The sequence below is a fragment of the Geotrypetes seraphini genome, chromosome 2, assembly GCF_902459505.1.
Source record: "Geotrypetes seraphini chromosome 2, aGeoSer1.1, whole genome shotgun sequence".
NCBI classification, from domain to species: domain Eukaryota; kingdom Metazoa; phylum Chordata; class Amphibia; order Gymnophiona; family Dermophiidae; genus Geotrypetes; species Geotrypetes seraphini.
The window spans coordinates 482,841,927-482,855,488 of NC_047085.1; the positions used below are offsets into that span (position 1 = coordinate 482,841,927).

General features: G+C 41.4%; 1 protein-coding gene across 2 annotated transcripts in view; it reads left to right on the forward strand.

Annotated features, from left to right (window-relative positions):
- Positions 1-13,562, forward strand: part of VIPR1 (vasoactive intestinal peptide receptor 1) — a 418,060-nt gene that overhangs the window by 344,642 nt on the left and 59,856 nt on the right. For both annotated transcript variants that reach the window (XR_004538192.1, XM_033931776.1), the window contains exon 7: positions 13,291-13,444. Coding sequence is in view for 1 of the 2 variants with exons in the window: in XM_033931776.1 (XP_033787667.1) it covers positions 13,291-13,444 (154 nt within the window). In the remaining variant the exon portion in view is untranslated. The remainder of the gene's footprint in view (positions 1-13,290; positions 13,445-13,562) is intronic.

Sequence of the window (13,562 nt, forward strand, 5' to 3'; positions counted from 1 at the left end):
GGTACGGGGGGAAGGTAAGGGCTGCATGCTCAGCAGGGGGAAGAGTGGGAAGAGGGATAAGAGGGCAGGAGGGGTGCCAGTTTCTTTGACCCCATATATTTCCAGTTGGCATTCTTATTCTTAACACATTAATCAGCTTTCTCTGCCACTTGTATCCATTTGGAACCAAAACATCACTCTGTGTTTAGCTATTAGGTTCCTTTGTTTTGAATGTTGTACCCTCCTCAGAAGTAAAACAAGTCAGTAGGTCAAGTTTTAAAGCAGGACTCAAAATTTCGCTATCCATGTTTTGGGTGAACAGCAATACCTCACGAAGTTGGCTAGACTGCAGTGTATTCTTCAGACCACAGGTGGCCTGGGCAATAAGCTACTGGTGTCTTTGTTTATTCTTGTTCTTGCAATAATCTTGTGGTGTTACCACCAGGAGTCGAACCCTTATGGCAACTTCACCCTTACTGGTAATATTGTAAAGCTACCACTAGGGGTCAGAGTGCTGTTTTGAACCTGGGAGCTCAATGAGACTGGAGTAACTGGTAATAGCTTCTGTTACCTACTATACCACCAGGGAGAGAGCCTGTTAACAGCTGGGAAGGTATTTATGGTGTTGGGAGGCAGGAGGAAATTCTGATTATGCCACGGGGAGTGGGGGGGGGAGGGTTCTGATGGCCTTTGCACTTGCCTCCTTCAAGCTGAAAATTGGTGTGTGCCTCAGGATAGGTACAAAAGCTGAAGACGTAGCATACCATTGTAAAATGGGAAGCTCGTGTCTGTTTGACACACCAGGCCACAACCTCTCAATGTATGCAATCAAGGGCTCTAAACATGCAAATGTTGGCTTTCCAAAATCACTAATTGCATGTGGATACCACCTAAATGTGTAAATGGAGTGATTTGCACATCTAGGTGCTTCTACAGTAAGATCCCGAGTATCTTAACCTTTGCTGGGTAATTGCAGTTCTAGCTCTGGAAAAGCTGCCCTTGAAGTTTTCTGTCTGTTCAGTTTCTCTGTATTATGGCAGCATTCTATTCAAGCAACAGTTTCTAAAATGCATGAAAAGCATTTAAATTTATGAAAGAATAAAATGCAATGGCATACGTAACAACTGATTTTCAGTGGGACTTTACAAAAAGTGTAGTAGTTTGAAGTGTTCTCTCTCCAGATGTTATTACACATCTTTGTTATGCCCAACAGCAAAGACACTGATATTAGCTCATTCACCCCCTGCAGTAGATGGCTATAAGCCGAAACTATAGATTGTTCCTGCTGCTCTCTGCAAGATGAATGTAACCAGCAACCAAACAGCAGTGTTCAAGCTGCTTCCATTTATTGTCGAACTAGCACCAGCTAAGATTCGATTTTCACATGGCCAGGCAGTAGATTGGCTTGTTAAAACAAAATGAAAGTTGCCATTTAAAACATACCTAACCTGGAGAAGCAGGGATTGATTCTCAGGTCAGCTCAACTTCCTTAGGCTGGCCGGTAACTTCCAAATTGCAGGAGCATTACTCAAAGACCCTGGCGAGAGGAAGCCCCGGTCATTGTGCAACGGTGACAGCTAGTGGATGGATGTAGGGTCCATGGTTGCGATGTTCTGGAATGAGCCCTCAACAAGGACCTTCACAGTGACGAATGAGTTGGGAAGGGATATAAACATAAGGCTAAAAGTCCTTGGGTTGCTCTTAATAAAGGCTCGGTCCCAATTGATTTGGAAATCTAAAGATATAGGAGAAAAATGTCATGTCGCAAGATGCTTTGATAATTGAGAAATGTGTGAGATTATGTGAGAGTGTGGCGTAGTGGTTAAAGCTACAGCCTCTGCTCCCTGGGGTTGTGGGTTCAAACCCATGTTGCTCCTTGTGACCATGGGCAAGTCACTTAATCCCCCCATTGACCCAGGTACATTAGATAGATTGTGAGCCCACCAGGACAGACAAGGAAAGATGCCTCATGTAAACTATTCTGAGCTCCCCTGGGAGAACAGTATAGAAAACTTGAATGAATAAATACATATCAATGCCTTAATCAATAAATACATGCATACATACCACTTGTAATAATATCAATATGCATGATCTATGATCCTTAATTCTATACTACTTAATTATTTTTTTTTTTCTTTAAGCCATTACTTTTCTGGCAACAGGCAAAGCAGTTTACTCAATAAGCTCTCAATAAACTAGACAGGAAGTGTAAGATGAGAAGGCTGAGAAGAATGATACAACTATGGCTCTGTGACTTCCCAACCCATATAAACCAGCCCACCAACTCCCAACCATCATGGAGACGGCCACTTCAGAAGACTAAAGATAAAATGAGCAAAAGATAGATGAAAAAATGCAGATAGGATTAGGAGACACTCTAACTACATGGGTTGGGGATTGGCTGAGCGGTAGACTTCAGAAGGTGGTGGTGAAAGGTACCCCATCCGAAGCATCGGACGTGATCAGTGGAGTGCCGCAGGGCTCGGTCCTGGGCCCGATTCTATTTAACTTATTCATAAGAGATATGACGCAAGGACTTAGAGAAAGGGTATCACTGTTCGACGACGACGACGCAACATAGTAGGCAAAAGCTTATTACCTGATAATATGGCACACGACCTACTGTTGCTGGAACAATGGTCAACTACTTGGCAGCTAGGCTTCAATGCTAAAAAATGCAAGATAATGCACCTGGGTAAGAGAAACCCGCGTAGAACTTATGTACTAAATGGTGAGACCTTGGTTAGGACCACGGCGGAACGCGACCTAGGGGTGATCATTAGTGAGGACATGAAGGTTGCCAATCAACTGGAGAAGGCTTCCTCCAGGGCAAGACAAATGATGGGGTGTATCCGCAGAGGTTTTGTCAGCAGGAGACCTGAAGTTATGATGCCGTTGTACAGAGCCATGGTGAGGCCTCACTTGGAGTACTGTGTTCAGTTTTGGAGACCACACTACCGAAAGGATGTGCTGAGGATCGAGTTGGTTCAGCGAACGGCCACCAGGATGGTCTTGGGGCTCAAGGATCTCACGTATGAAGAAAGATTTAAAAAATTGCGGCTGTACTCACTTGAGGAAAGAAGAGAACGGGGAGATATGATTGAAACATATAAGTACATCACAGGACGCATCGAGTCAGAAGATGATATCTTCTGGCTCATGGGACCCTCGACCACCAGAGGGCATCCGCTGAAAATCAGGGGAGAGAAGTTTCATGGCGACTCCAGGAAGTACTTCTTCACCGAAAGAATAGTGGATCATTGGAACAGACTCCCACTCCAGGTGATAAAGGCCAGCAGCGTGACGGATTTTAAGGGAAAATGGGATACTCACGTGGGATCTTTAAGGGAGTATATTCAGGGGAGGGGATACTTGGAATGGGCAGACTTGGTGGGCTATAGCCCTTTTCTGCTGCTTTTTTCTATGTTTCTAACTCATTAAGGGGACACTCGATGAAGTTACAAGGAAATACTTTTAAAACCAATAGGAGGAAATTTTTTTTCACTCAGAGAATAGTTAAGCTCTGGAACGTGTTGCCAGAGGTTGTGGTAAGAGTGGATAGCGAAGCTGGTTTTTAGAAAGGTTTGGACAAGTTTCTGGAGGAAAAGTCCATAGTCTGTTTTGGCCAGGTATTAGAGACCTGGATTGGCCACCGTGAGAACGGGCTACTGGGCTTGATGGACCATTGGTCTAACCAAGTAGGGTATGTTCTTATCCTCCACCTCTACTTCCTCTGTTTGTTAGTGCAGCAGTCTGAGAATCTGGGGAACCAGGTTCAGTTCCCATCGCAGCTCCTTGTGACTTTGGGCAAGTCACATGGAGGTTCAGTCCAAAAACAAAACCAGCAGACCCGCAGAAAAGTACATAAATAAATGGTCAATGTTTGTTGCAATAAAACCATTTATTTATGTATTTTCATGCAAACCTGCTGTTTTTGTTTTTTGACTGGATCTTACAGATTTTGCAGATCGCTTGCCTAGAACATCCAGGTCAGAACTGGGACTGATATTCATCTCACAGCCACTTTGAACAAGAAATACGTTGGATTTCCTTTTTGAAAGTACACAAGAAGGATGCCCTTGTATTGTTCCTAAACTAAATCTTAAGTTTATATACCGCATCATCTCCACGGAAGTAGAGCTCGGCACGGTTTACAAGAACTTAAAAATGAGAAAGGGTAGGAAAAGGTTTACATAAGTTTATAAATCGAGTGGAAAAGTAAGGGAAAAGAAATTACATGTTAGAGAAGAGCCAGGTTTTTTAGTTGCTTGCGGAATAAATGGAGGGAGCTCAGGCTCCTCAAATACTGTATGCCGTTCTGGTTACCATATCTCAAAAAAGATATAGTGGAATTAGAAAAGGTACAGAGAAGGGTGACAAAAATGTTTAGCTGGATTTAAAAAAAAAAAAGTGCTGATAACTTCCTAAGTGAAAACTCCATAGGCCATTATTAAGATGGGCTTGGGGAAACCCAGTGCTTATTCCTAGGATAAGCAGCTTAAGATCTGTTTTATTTTGGGGGGGGGGGATCTTCCTAGCTATTTGTGACCTGGGTTGGCCACTGTTGGAAACAGAACACTGGGCTTGATGAACCTTTGGTTTGTCCCAATATGGCAACTCTTATGTTATAAAATATCCAAAATAAGCAGCCAATTTCCAAAATGAAATGCCTAAAATATGAATTCCATAAAAAGCAGGCACTAAAACATCTATCTAGCATCATTTGTATAAAAATGGCCAGACAGAGCACAAAAGCAGCCTAAACAAAAGCAGCTACCGTCCCTCCCCTCTGGAAAACTGCAATTATTACTCCTATCCTTAAAGATCACAAAATTAGCATAAATGAACCTACAAACTATCGGCCGATAGCTAACTTACCATTTTTGGCAAAATTAACAGAGAAATTCATATTTAATCAGCTCTCTGACTTTATAGAAAGTACTAACGCACTACACCCCAACCAAACCGGATTTCGAAAATTTCACAATACAGAATATTCATTAATAGGATTAACTTCAAACATTCAATATCACTTAGACCACCACAAATCTGTCATTCTTTTTTCATTAGATATCTCGGCAGCCTTTGATACCATAGACCATGATTTACTGTTACAAAGGTTAGAATCAATAGGCATAACAGAGAAAGTCCTAACTTGGCTAACTTCATATCTCGCTAATCGCACTTTTTCCGTTAACGAAATGTCCACGACTTATTCCTTTACTTTCGGAATCCCTCAAGGATCCATTTTGTCTCCTCTCCTGTTTAATATATTCCTTTCCGCACTGTTAAGTATCTGTCAATCCATAGGTTTTACTCCATTCTCTTATGTTGACGACATACAACTTATACACCCCTTGGATCCAAAAAACAATAATGAAATTATATCCATTAATCATAAACTGGAAACAATACAAACCTGGCTTAATACAAACAAATTGGCTCTTAACATAAAAAAGACTAAATCTATGCTATTTACTTGGAGAAAAGATATAACTCTGATAAACTCGTTTATCCTCAATAATACTCCACTAAATCTAGTCCCTACAGTCAAAATCCTGGGAGTAGTAATCGACGACAAACTGCTCTACCATGATCATATTTCTCTCACTGTTAAAAACTGCTTTTTCAAACTGCGTCTTATCAGGTCGATATGCAAATTCTTGAGCCCTAATTCCATTAAAATACTAATCCATTCACTAATAATAGCAAAACTCGACTACTGCAACGCTCTTTTCCTTAATATCACACAGAAAGAAAAAAGGAGACTACAGCTGATTCAAAATACCGCTATTAAATTAATATACAATGCTAGGAAATATGATCATGTTTCACCGCTACTGATAGATGCTCACTGGCTCCCTATTGGCCATAGAATCACCTTTAAAATAATACTGCTCATCTTTAAAACTCTAGCCTTCGACGAACCTCAATTCATATCCAGACTATTAATACCTCACACTTCCCAACGTTTACTTCGATCTTCTGGTCAAAACCTTCTGACAGTCCCCTCTTTGAAAATTATCGGTACAAGAAGAGCAGACATATTCTCTGTGATGGGACCTTTATGGTGGAATGCCCTGCCACAATATATTCGAAATGAAAAGGACGTTATAACATTTAAAAAACTTTTAAAATCTTATTTATTTAAAGATGCTTTTAATATTTAAATGTTCAGCGAGATTCCAAATTATGCTGTGGTTTACTTCCCCTTATCCTTTTGTTTTTTCCCATTTCTTCTACCCCAACTGAAAATTGTAACTTTTATCCTTTCCCTCCCAACTCATGTTTGTTTTTGACGAAAGAACTTTGATAAATGTTTGTTTCTTTTATTATACTCTATTTTTGATTTTGTACATCGCTTAGTGATTCTAATAGGCGATTTATCAAATTTATTAATAAACTTGAAACTTAAACATAGAAACATAGAAAAATGACGGCAGAAAAGGGCCAAAGCCCATCAAGTCTGCCCACTCCAGTGACCCTTCCCCCATGAGTTTGCTTACCAACCTCCTGCCCTTACCTCATTAGAGATCCCACATGAATATCCCATTTATTTTTGAAATCTTCCACGCTGTTGGCCTCAATCACCTGCCATGGGAGTTCATTCCAATGATCGACCACCCTCTCAGTGAAGAAATACTTTCTGGAGTCACCATGAAATTTCCCTCCCCTAATTTTCAGCGGATGCCCTCTGGTGGACGAAGGTCCCATAAGACGAAAGATATCCTCTTCCACCTCGATACGACCCGTGATATATTTAAATGTCTCAATCATGTCCCCTCTCTCTCTTCGTTCTTCAAGTGAGTACAGCTGCAATTTATTCAGCCTTACTTCATACGGAAGGATAAGGATAAAGATCTTGCTGTCATCGTAGACAATACGATGAAATCTTCTGCCCAATGTGCTGCGGCAGCCAAAAAAGCAAACAGGATGCTAGGAATTATTAGAAAAGGGATGGTTAGCAAGACTAAGAATGTTATAATGCCCCTGTATCGCTCCATGGTGCGACCTCATCTGGAGTATTGCGTTCAATTCTGGTCTCCTTATCGCAAGAAAGATATAGTGGCACTAGAAAAGGTTCAACGAAGAGCGACCAAGATGGTAAAGGGGATGGAACTCCTCTCGTATAAGGAAAGACTAAAATGGTTAGGGCTCTTCAGCTTGGAAAAGAGATGGCTGAGGGGAGATATGATTGAAGTCTACAAAATCCTGAGTGGAGTAGAACGAGTACAAGTGGATAATTTTTTCACTCCATCAAAAATTACAAAGACCACGGGACACTCGAAGTTACAGGGAAATACTTTCAAAACCAATTGGAGGGAATTTTTTTCACTCAGAGAATAGTTAAGATCTGGAACATGTTGCCAGAGGATGTGGTAAGAGCAGATAGCGTAGTTGGTTTAAGAAAGGTTTGGACGAGTTCCTGGAGGAAAAGTCCATAGTCTGTTATTGACTGCTTGTCTTGGATCGGTAGCATGGAATATTGCTACACCTTGGGTTTTGGCCAGGTACTAGTGACCTGGATTGGCCACCATGAGAATGGGCTACTGGGCTTGATGGACCATTAGTCTGACCTAGTAAGGCTATTCTTATATTCGTTATTTTGTGGATCTTGAGATTTAATCGGTAAATAAGCCCATGTAAGGGGCGGTAGTGAATTTTCCGGGATCTTCAAAGTTTCCCAAAAATAGCGTTTACCATAACTTGAGGAGAAATTGAGGAAATCCTGAGAAAATTAATAAGGCGTAAGTTATTAATTTGACTATTGTTCTCAAGGGTTTCTAATTTTCTCCTCATATGTAAATTATCCCTTACAAGCAAATCTTCGTGATGTGTAACAGTTATCAACTCTTTATCATACTTTTGAATATCTTGAGTCATTTCTTGAGACAAAAGAGTTAATTTCTTTCTTCTGAATTTTCAATTCCTTATTTAAATGTTCAATTTGGGGATTAAAAGAATTTCCCAAATTTGCCACCAAATCCCAGAGGGCTTCAAGGGTGACTTCTGGGGGTTTAACCAGCAAAAAGGAAACTCCATATTTGTTTAGACATTGTTCTTTTGACTGTTTTACTTCCTTAGAGCCTTGTTCCTCCATAGCACCAGATGTTCCAGCTGTGGATTCGTTCAGGAGGAATAAACCACTCCCAGATATTTCAGTCGGCAAGCCCGCCGATGCACTGGCCTCTCGAGATGAGATCTCTTCCTCTTCGGGTAAACTCTCGTCTCGCGGTGAGCTGGCTCCCAACGTCAACGGCTGTAGAGGTGGCGTCCTCAGAGTGACATCCAGTCCAAGGGTAGTTCGCCATGGCGTCCCCAGCGAGCGATTCCCCGACGCTAGTTGCTCTTGTTGGCGGCATGTGAAAAAATTATCGATAGTAGAAGGGGGCACCTCTAAGCACCGGGAGGCACCACCGACACTTTTCCCCCTTTTCTTCAGCATCTCAGGAGAAAGAAAAGCAAGAGGCAATCAGAAGCGTCCGCTCAGCAGCAGCCAGAAGCAGCCATCTTGTATGTTGTTCTTATGTTCTTAAACCACAAGACCCAGATACAAATCCCATCTTATTTCCTTTTATGATATTATTGTGAGACCTCCAGGAATAGATAAAAACCTACTGTACCTAAAGGTTCACCACAAAATAGCTGTCACGCTTAAAGGTGTCATACATTTAGGTACAGTACGTATTTCTGAGTTCCAAGAGGTCTCACGTACAAGAGGATACTGAATAATTCTCAGCCCAACCAAGAAGGGAATGATGTGGAGCCATGAAACTTACAAGTTAATCCACATATTCACCCCTAAGTTCAATACACTTGGTAGTTTGTGTCTGAAGTTTCTATAACCTTTCCGAATCACTCAAAAATTGTCACCATTTCAAACTCTTTTTAAGGTTTGAAAACAGAAAATAGTCAGATGGAGCAAGATCTGGTGAGTAGGGTGGATGGTCTAGGCACTGAAACCCCCAACTGCATCAAAACATTCATTGTTTTGTCAGCTTTGTGAGCAGGTGCACTGTCTTGCAAAAAGAGAACTTTCCACAGTTTCCCTCCCCTTTTTTTCTTTCAATGTCTCCTTTAATCAACACGGGAAGTTACAGTAATATTCTGCTTTAATTGGCCCCTTGGAAGGGCTACAAACCTTTTTGTGAGACAAGTAAGTAAAAGTAAGAGGAAAAGAAAGCTGTTTTGGTTCTCAAAAGTAGTAGCTGAGAAGGTAAGGAATACGAAGTTAGCTTTCATAAATTACATAAGATCGCAGATAGAGGAAGGCAGGCAAAATTATCTGGAAAAGTTAAGAGAGGTTAGTCGAATAGTCAGGAAAGCAAAGATACAAATGGAAGAAAAAATAGCTGACACGGTAAAAGGAAGAGACAACATTTTTTAGATCTATCAGTGATAGGAAGAAGTGCAAAAGTGGCATTGTGAGACTCAAAGGTGAAGGGGAGAAATATGTAGAAGCTGATAAAGAAAAGGCTGAATTGCTTAACAAATGTTTCTGTTCTGTGTTCACGGCTGAAGCACCAGGAGCGGGATTGCAGAAGGCAAACACAAATAGGGATGGAGGAGTGGTAGACCCTGATCGATTTTCAGAGGGCTGTGTTCATGAGGAGCTAGCTAAATTAATGGTAGGCAAAGCAATGGAGCCAGATGGCGTACATCCAAGGGTGCTGAAGGAACTTAGGGAAATTCTGGTGGCTCCGGTAACTGACCTTTTCAATGCTTCTCTAGAGTCAGGAATGGAACCAGAGGACTGGAAAAGGGTGGATGTGGTCCCTCTCCACAAAAGTGGAAGTAAGGAAGAAGTAGGGAATTACAGGCCAGTAAGTCAGATTTCTGTTGTAAGCAAATTAATGGAAACGCTTTTAAAACAGAGAATGATGAAGTTTCTGGAATCCGGTGGATTACAGGGCCAGAGGCAACATGGATTCACTAAAAGTAGGTCTTGTCAGATAAATCTGATCAATTTCTTTGACTGGGTGACCAGAGAATTGGATAGAGGGAGTGTACTAAATGTGTTGTATTTAGATTTTAGCAAAGCTTTTCACAGTGCTCCATACAGATGTCAAATAAATAAACTGAGTGCCCTCTGGATGTGTCCCAAAGTGATGAGCTGGGTCAGGAACTGGTTGAGTGGAAGGCGACAGAGGGTAGTGATCAATGGAGGTCGCTCTGAGGAAAGGGATGTTATCAGTGGTGCCTCAAGGTTCTGTTCTTGGGCCTGTTCTTTTTAACATTTTTATATACGATATTGCTGAAGGACTGTCAGGTAAGATTTGCCTCTTTGCAGATGATACCAAAATCTGCAATAGATTATTCAGCCCAGATGGTATATTAATAACATAAATAAAGACCTAGCGAAGCTTAAAGAATGGTTTGAAATTTGGCAGCTAAAATTTAATGCTACGAAATGCAAGGTCATGCATTTGGGCTGTAAAAACCCGAGGGAACGGTAGAGTTTAGGGGGTGAAGATCTTATGTGCATGACAGAAGAGCGGGACTTCGGTGTGATTGTATGTGATGATCTTAAGGTGGCCAAACAGGTTGAAAAGATGACAATGAAAGCTAAAAGGATGTTAGGGTGCATAGGAAGAGGTATGGCCAGTAGGAAAAAGGAGGCATTGATGCACCTGTATAAAACTCTGTTGGACCTCATTTAGAATATTGTGCAATTCTGGAGACCGCACCTTCAAAAAGATATAAAAATGATGGAGTTGATCCAGAGGAAGGCTACCAAAATGGTGTGTGGTCTTCTTCATAGGGCATATGGGGCAGAGTTAAAAATCCCAATATGTATACTTTGGAGGAAAGGCGGGAGAGGGGAGATATGATAGAGATGTTTAAATAGATATATAACTGCAGCAAGCTAGTATTGTTTCTAGTTAGAGATGTTTAAATACCTATATGGCGTAAATGCGCATGAGTTGAGTCTCTTGTTTTAAAGGAAGCTCTGAAATGAGAGGGCATAGGATGAAGTTAAGAGGCTCAGGAGTAATCTAAGGAAATACTTTTTTGCTGCAAGGGTGGTAAATGTGTGGAACAATCTCTCAGAAGAGCTGATGGAGACAGACTGTGTCTGAATTCAAGAAAGTATGGGATAAACACATGGGATCTCTTAGAGAGAGGAAGTGATAATGGTTACTCTGGAGAGGCCATTTGTCCTTTATCTGCCATCATGTTTCTATTACAACACTTTCCTAATCCCAAAACACTGTGGCCATGACCTTTCCAGCTGACTTTTGGGTCTTGAATTTCCTTGGCCTTGGAGAATCTGTGTGCTTCCATTGCACAGACTGTTGTATTGGCTCAGGATCATAGTGGTGTAACCATGTTTCATCAACAGTAACTGGTTGTTTGAAAAAGTTGGCACCAGCTCACTGAAAATGCTGCAAAATCAACTTGGAAGTATCCAATCGACATCATTTCTCATCAGCATTCATGCATTTTGGCACCCACTTGGCTGACAGCTTCTGCATACCCAGCTGCTCATGGATTATACACCCAACATGTTCCCTGGATATCTGTAGTGTCTCAGCAATTGTTTTAGCTGATATTTGCCGATCTGCCAAAATCAGGTCATGGACATGGTCAATAATTTCAGGAGTTAAAACCATTTGATTCCTCCCAGACCTTGCTGCATCTTCGGCCTCAAAATCTCCATGATGAAAATTTGCACACCACTATGGAGTGTGGGCATTTGTCACTCAGTGTTTGCATCATACATTCATGGATTTCCTTTGGAGTTTTCTTCTGCAGGAATAGGTACGTCATGATGGCTTAGTGTTCCACACTTTAAATTTCCATACTTTTCATTGACATAGTTCAGTCAATGATTTGAAACAATGTGAAAACATAGCATTATGATTCTGCAAATTGGCACTTTGCAAAATAACACTTTTTTCAGCTGCAGTGGCAAAATAATGCTCAGAATTTAGGAAGTTGGTCGGGCTAATTTTTTAGCACCCCTTCATATTTCTACAAAAGTAAGAGGTAAAATGGGAGTTACACATAGATCTTGTTGTTCAAAGTTCACCACACGGACTAATAGGCTACAGCTTACACTTGCTTGCTGCTCTATTAGAAATAGCTGTAACACCAGAAGTTGTCATACAGCCTGGTATCCACTGTCACTTTCACTTTCACTTCTAAGGGGGTGGGAGGTGGTCAGTAACCAATGGAAAATGAGATAGGAATCCTGCTCAATCGGAGGAACCATGGCTGTGATTGAAATAGATTTAGATAAAACACTCTTTGTTGCTTTGGGCGTTTCTTCCCATTCCATTATTTCTGAAAAGCATCCTAGTTTTTGTGCCACCATGGACCTTCCCCAAACACACCGCCAACATGCCTCCTTACTATTTGAACAAACTGCAATGTGAAAACGCCCAAATTCTGACTTTCAAAAATCACAATTTTTTTTCCTATACAGACACGCTGCCTGCAGTATTTTATTTCTTTGTTGGACTGCTTCTGTTTTGCATGCATGTCCGTTTTACCCAGTGTATCGCAAACAGTGTGCCAGCGAGGAGGGGAGGCACCGGCTGACTAAGAGGCACATCCTGTAGTCAGTCAGCCAGTGCCTATGCCTCTCCTCTTCACCGGCGCCTCCTCACCTCTCCTTCTGCAACATCCCCTCCCCTCCCTGGCGGTAATAGGCTCAGGGCCATGGCTGGAGGACATCCGCGCATTTTTGGGTACCGTGAAATTACTGTGCCATACCTTGAAAAATTTGCGACATACTGATTTTACCCAAAAGTACAAACAATTCATGAAAATATTTCTAAATGTGATCTCTTACAGCCTGCTGCCCTGGGAGGTTTTCCTTTCTAGTTTGGGGTTGTTGATTTTTAGGGGGGATGGTTCAGTAGATCTCAAACTCAAAGGTGGGGGGGAGGCACATTTGGAATCAGAAACATATTCCTCAGAACTGCAGGGATATGTTCGGCTCCAAGGCTGGTGCAAGGATGTCTGATGTCCTTGGTACCCTGTTACAGAATTACCCCCTCGACGGATATTATTATGAGCAGTGGATAAGCACACACAGTCCCCTTGAAGAATCATTGGCACTGAGGTCTGAAGCAGAATATTAGCAATCTTGCCTAGCCTGGAATAAAAGTGTTTTTCACTGCTGCGTGTTTGTGCATGAGTCCAGCCATTTGTTTTGTTTTAGTGAAGATGTCCCTGTCATAAATAGGGAGATAATTATGTTCTACAGAGCAACTGTGCAGTAGATCAGTTATATAAGTAGAAAATTAGTTTCAGGTTGACCTTTTCATTTTCTTCTTTTTTTTCCCCCATGTCTTACAGGTTGGCTGCAAAGCTGCAATGATCTTCTTTCAGTACTGCATCATGGCCAATTTTTTTTGGTTACTCGTGGAAGGATTGTACCTGCACACCCTCCTGGTCATCTCCTTCTTTTCGGAGAGGAAGTATTTTTGGTGGTATATCTTGATTGGCTGGGGTAGGCATTTTCCTAACTCACATTTAGAATATATGATTGTTACAGGTGTTCACAAAGCCGGAAATAATCTATTTAATATTATAGATCAAAGTTTATAAAATAGGCATCTTTCTAGTAG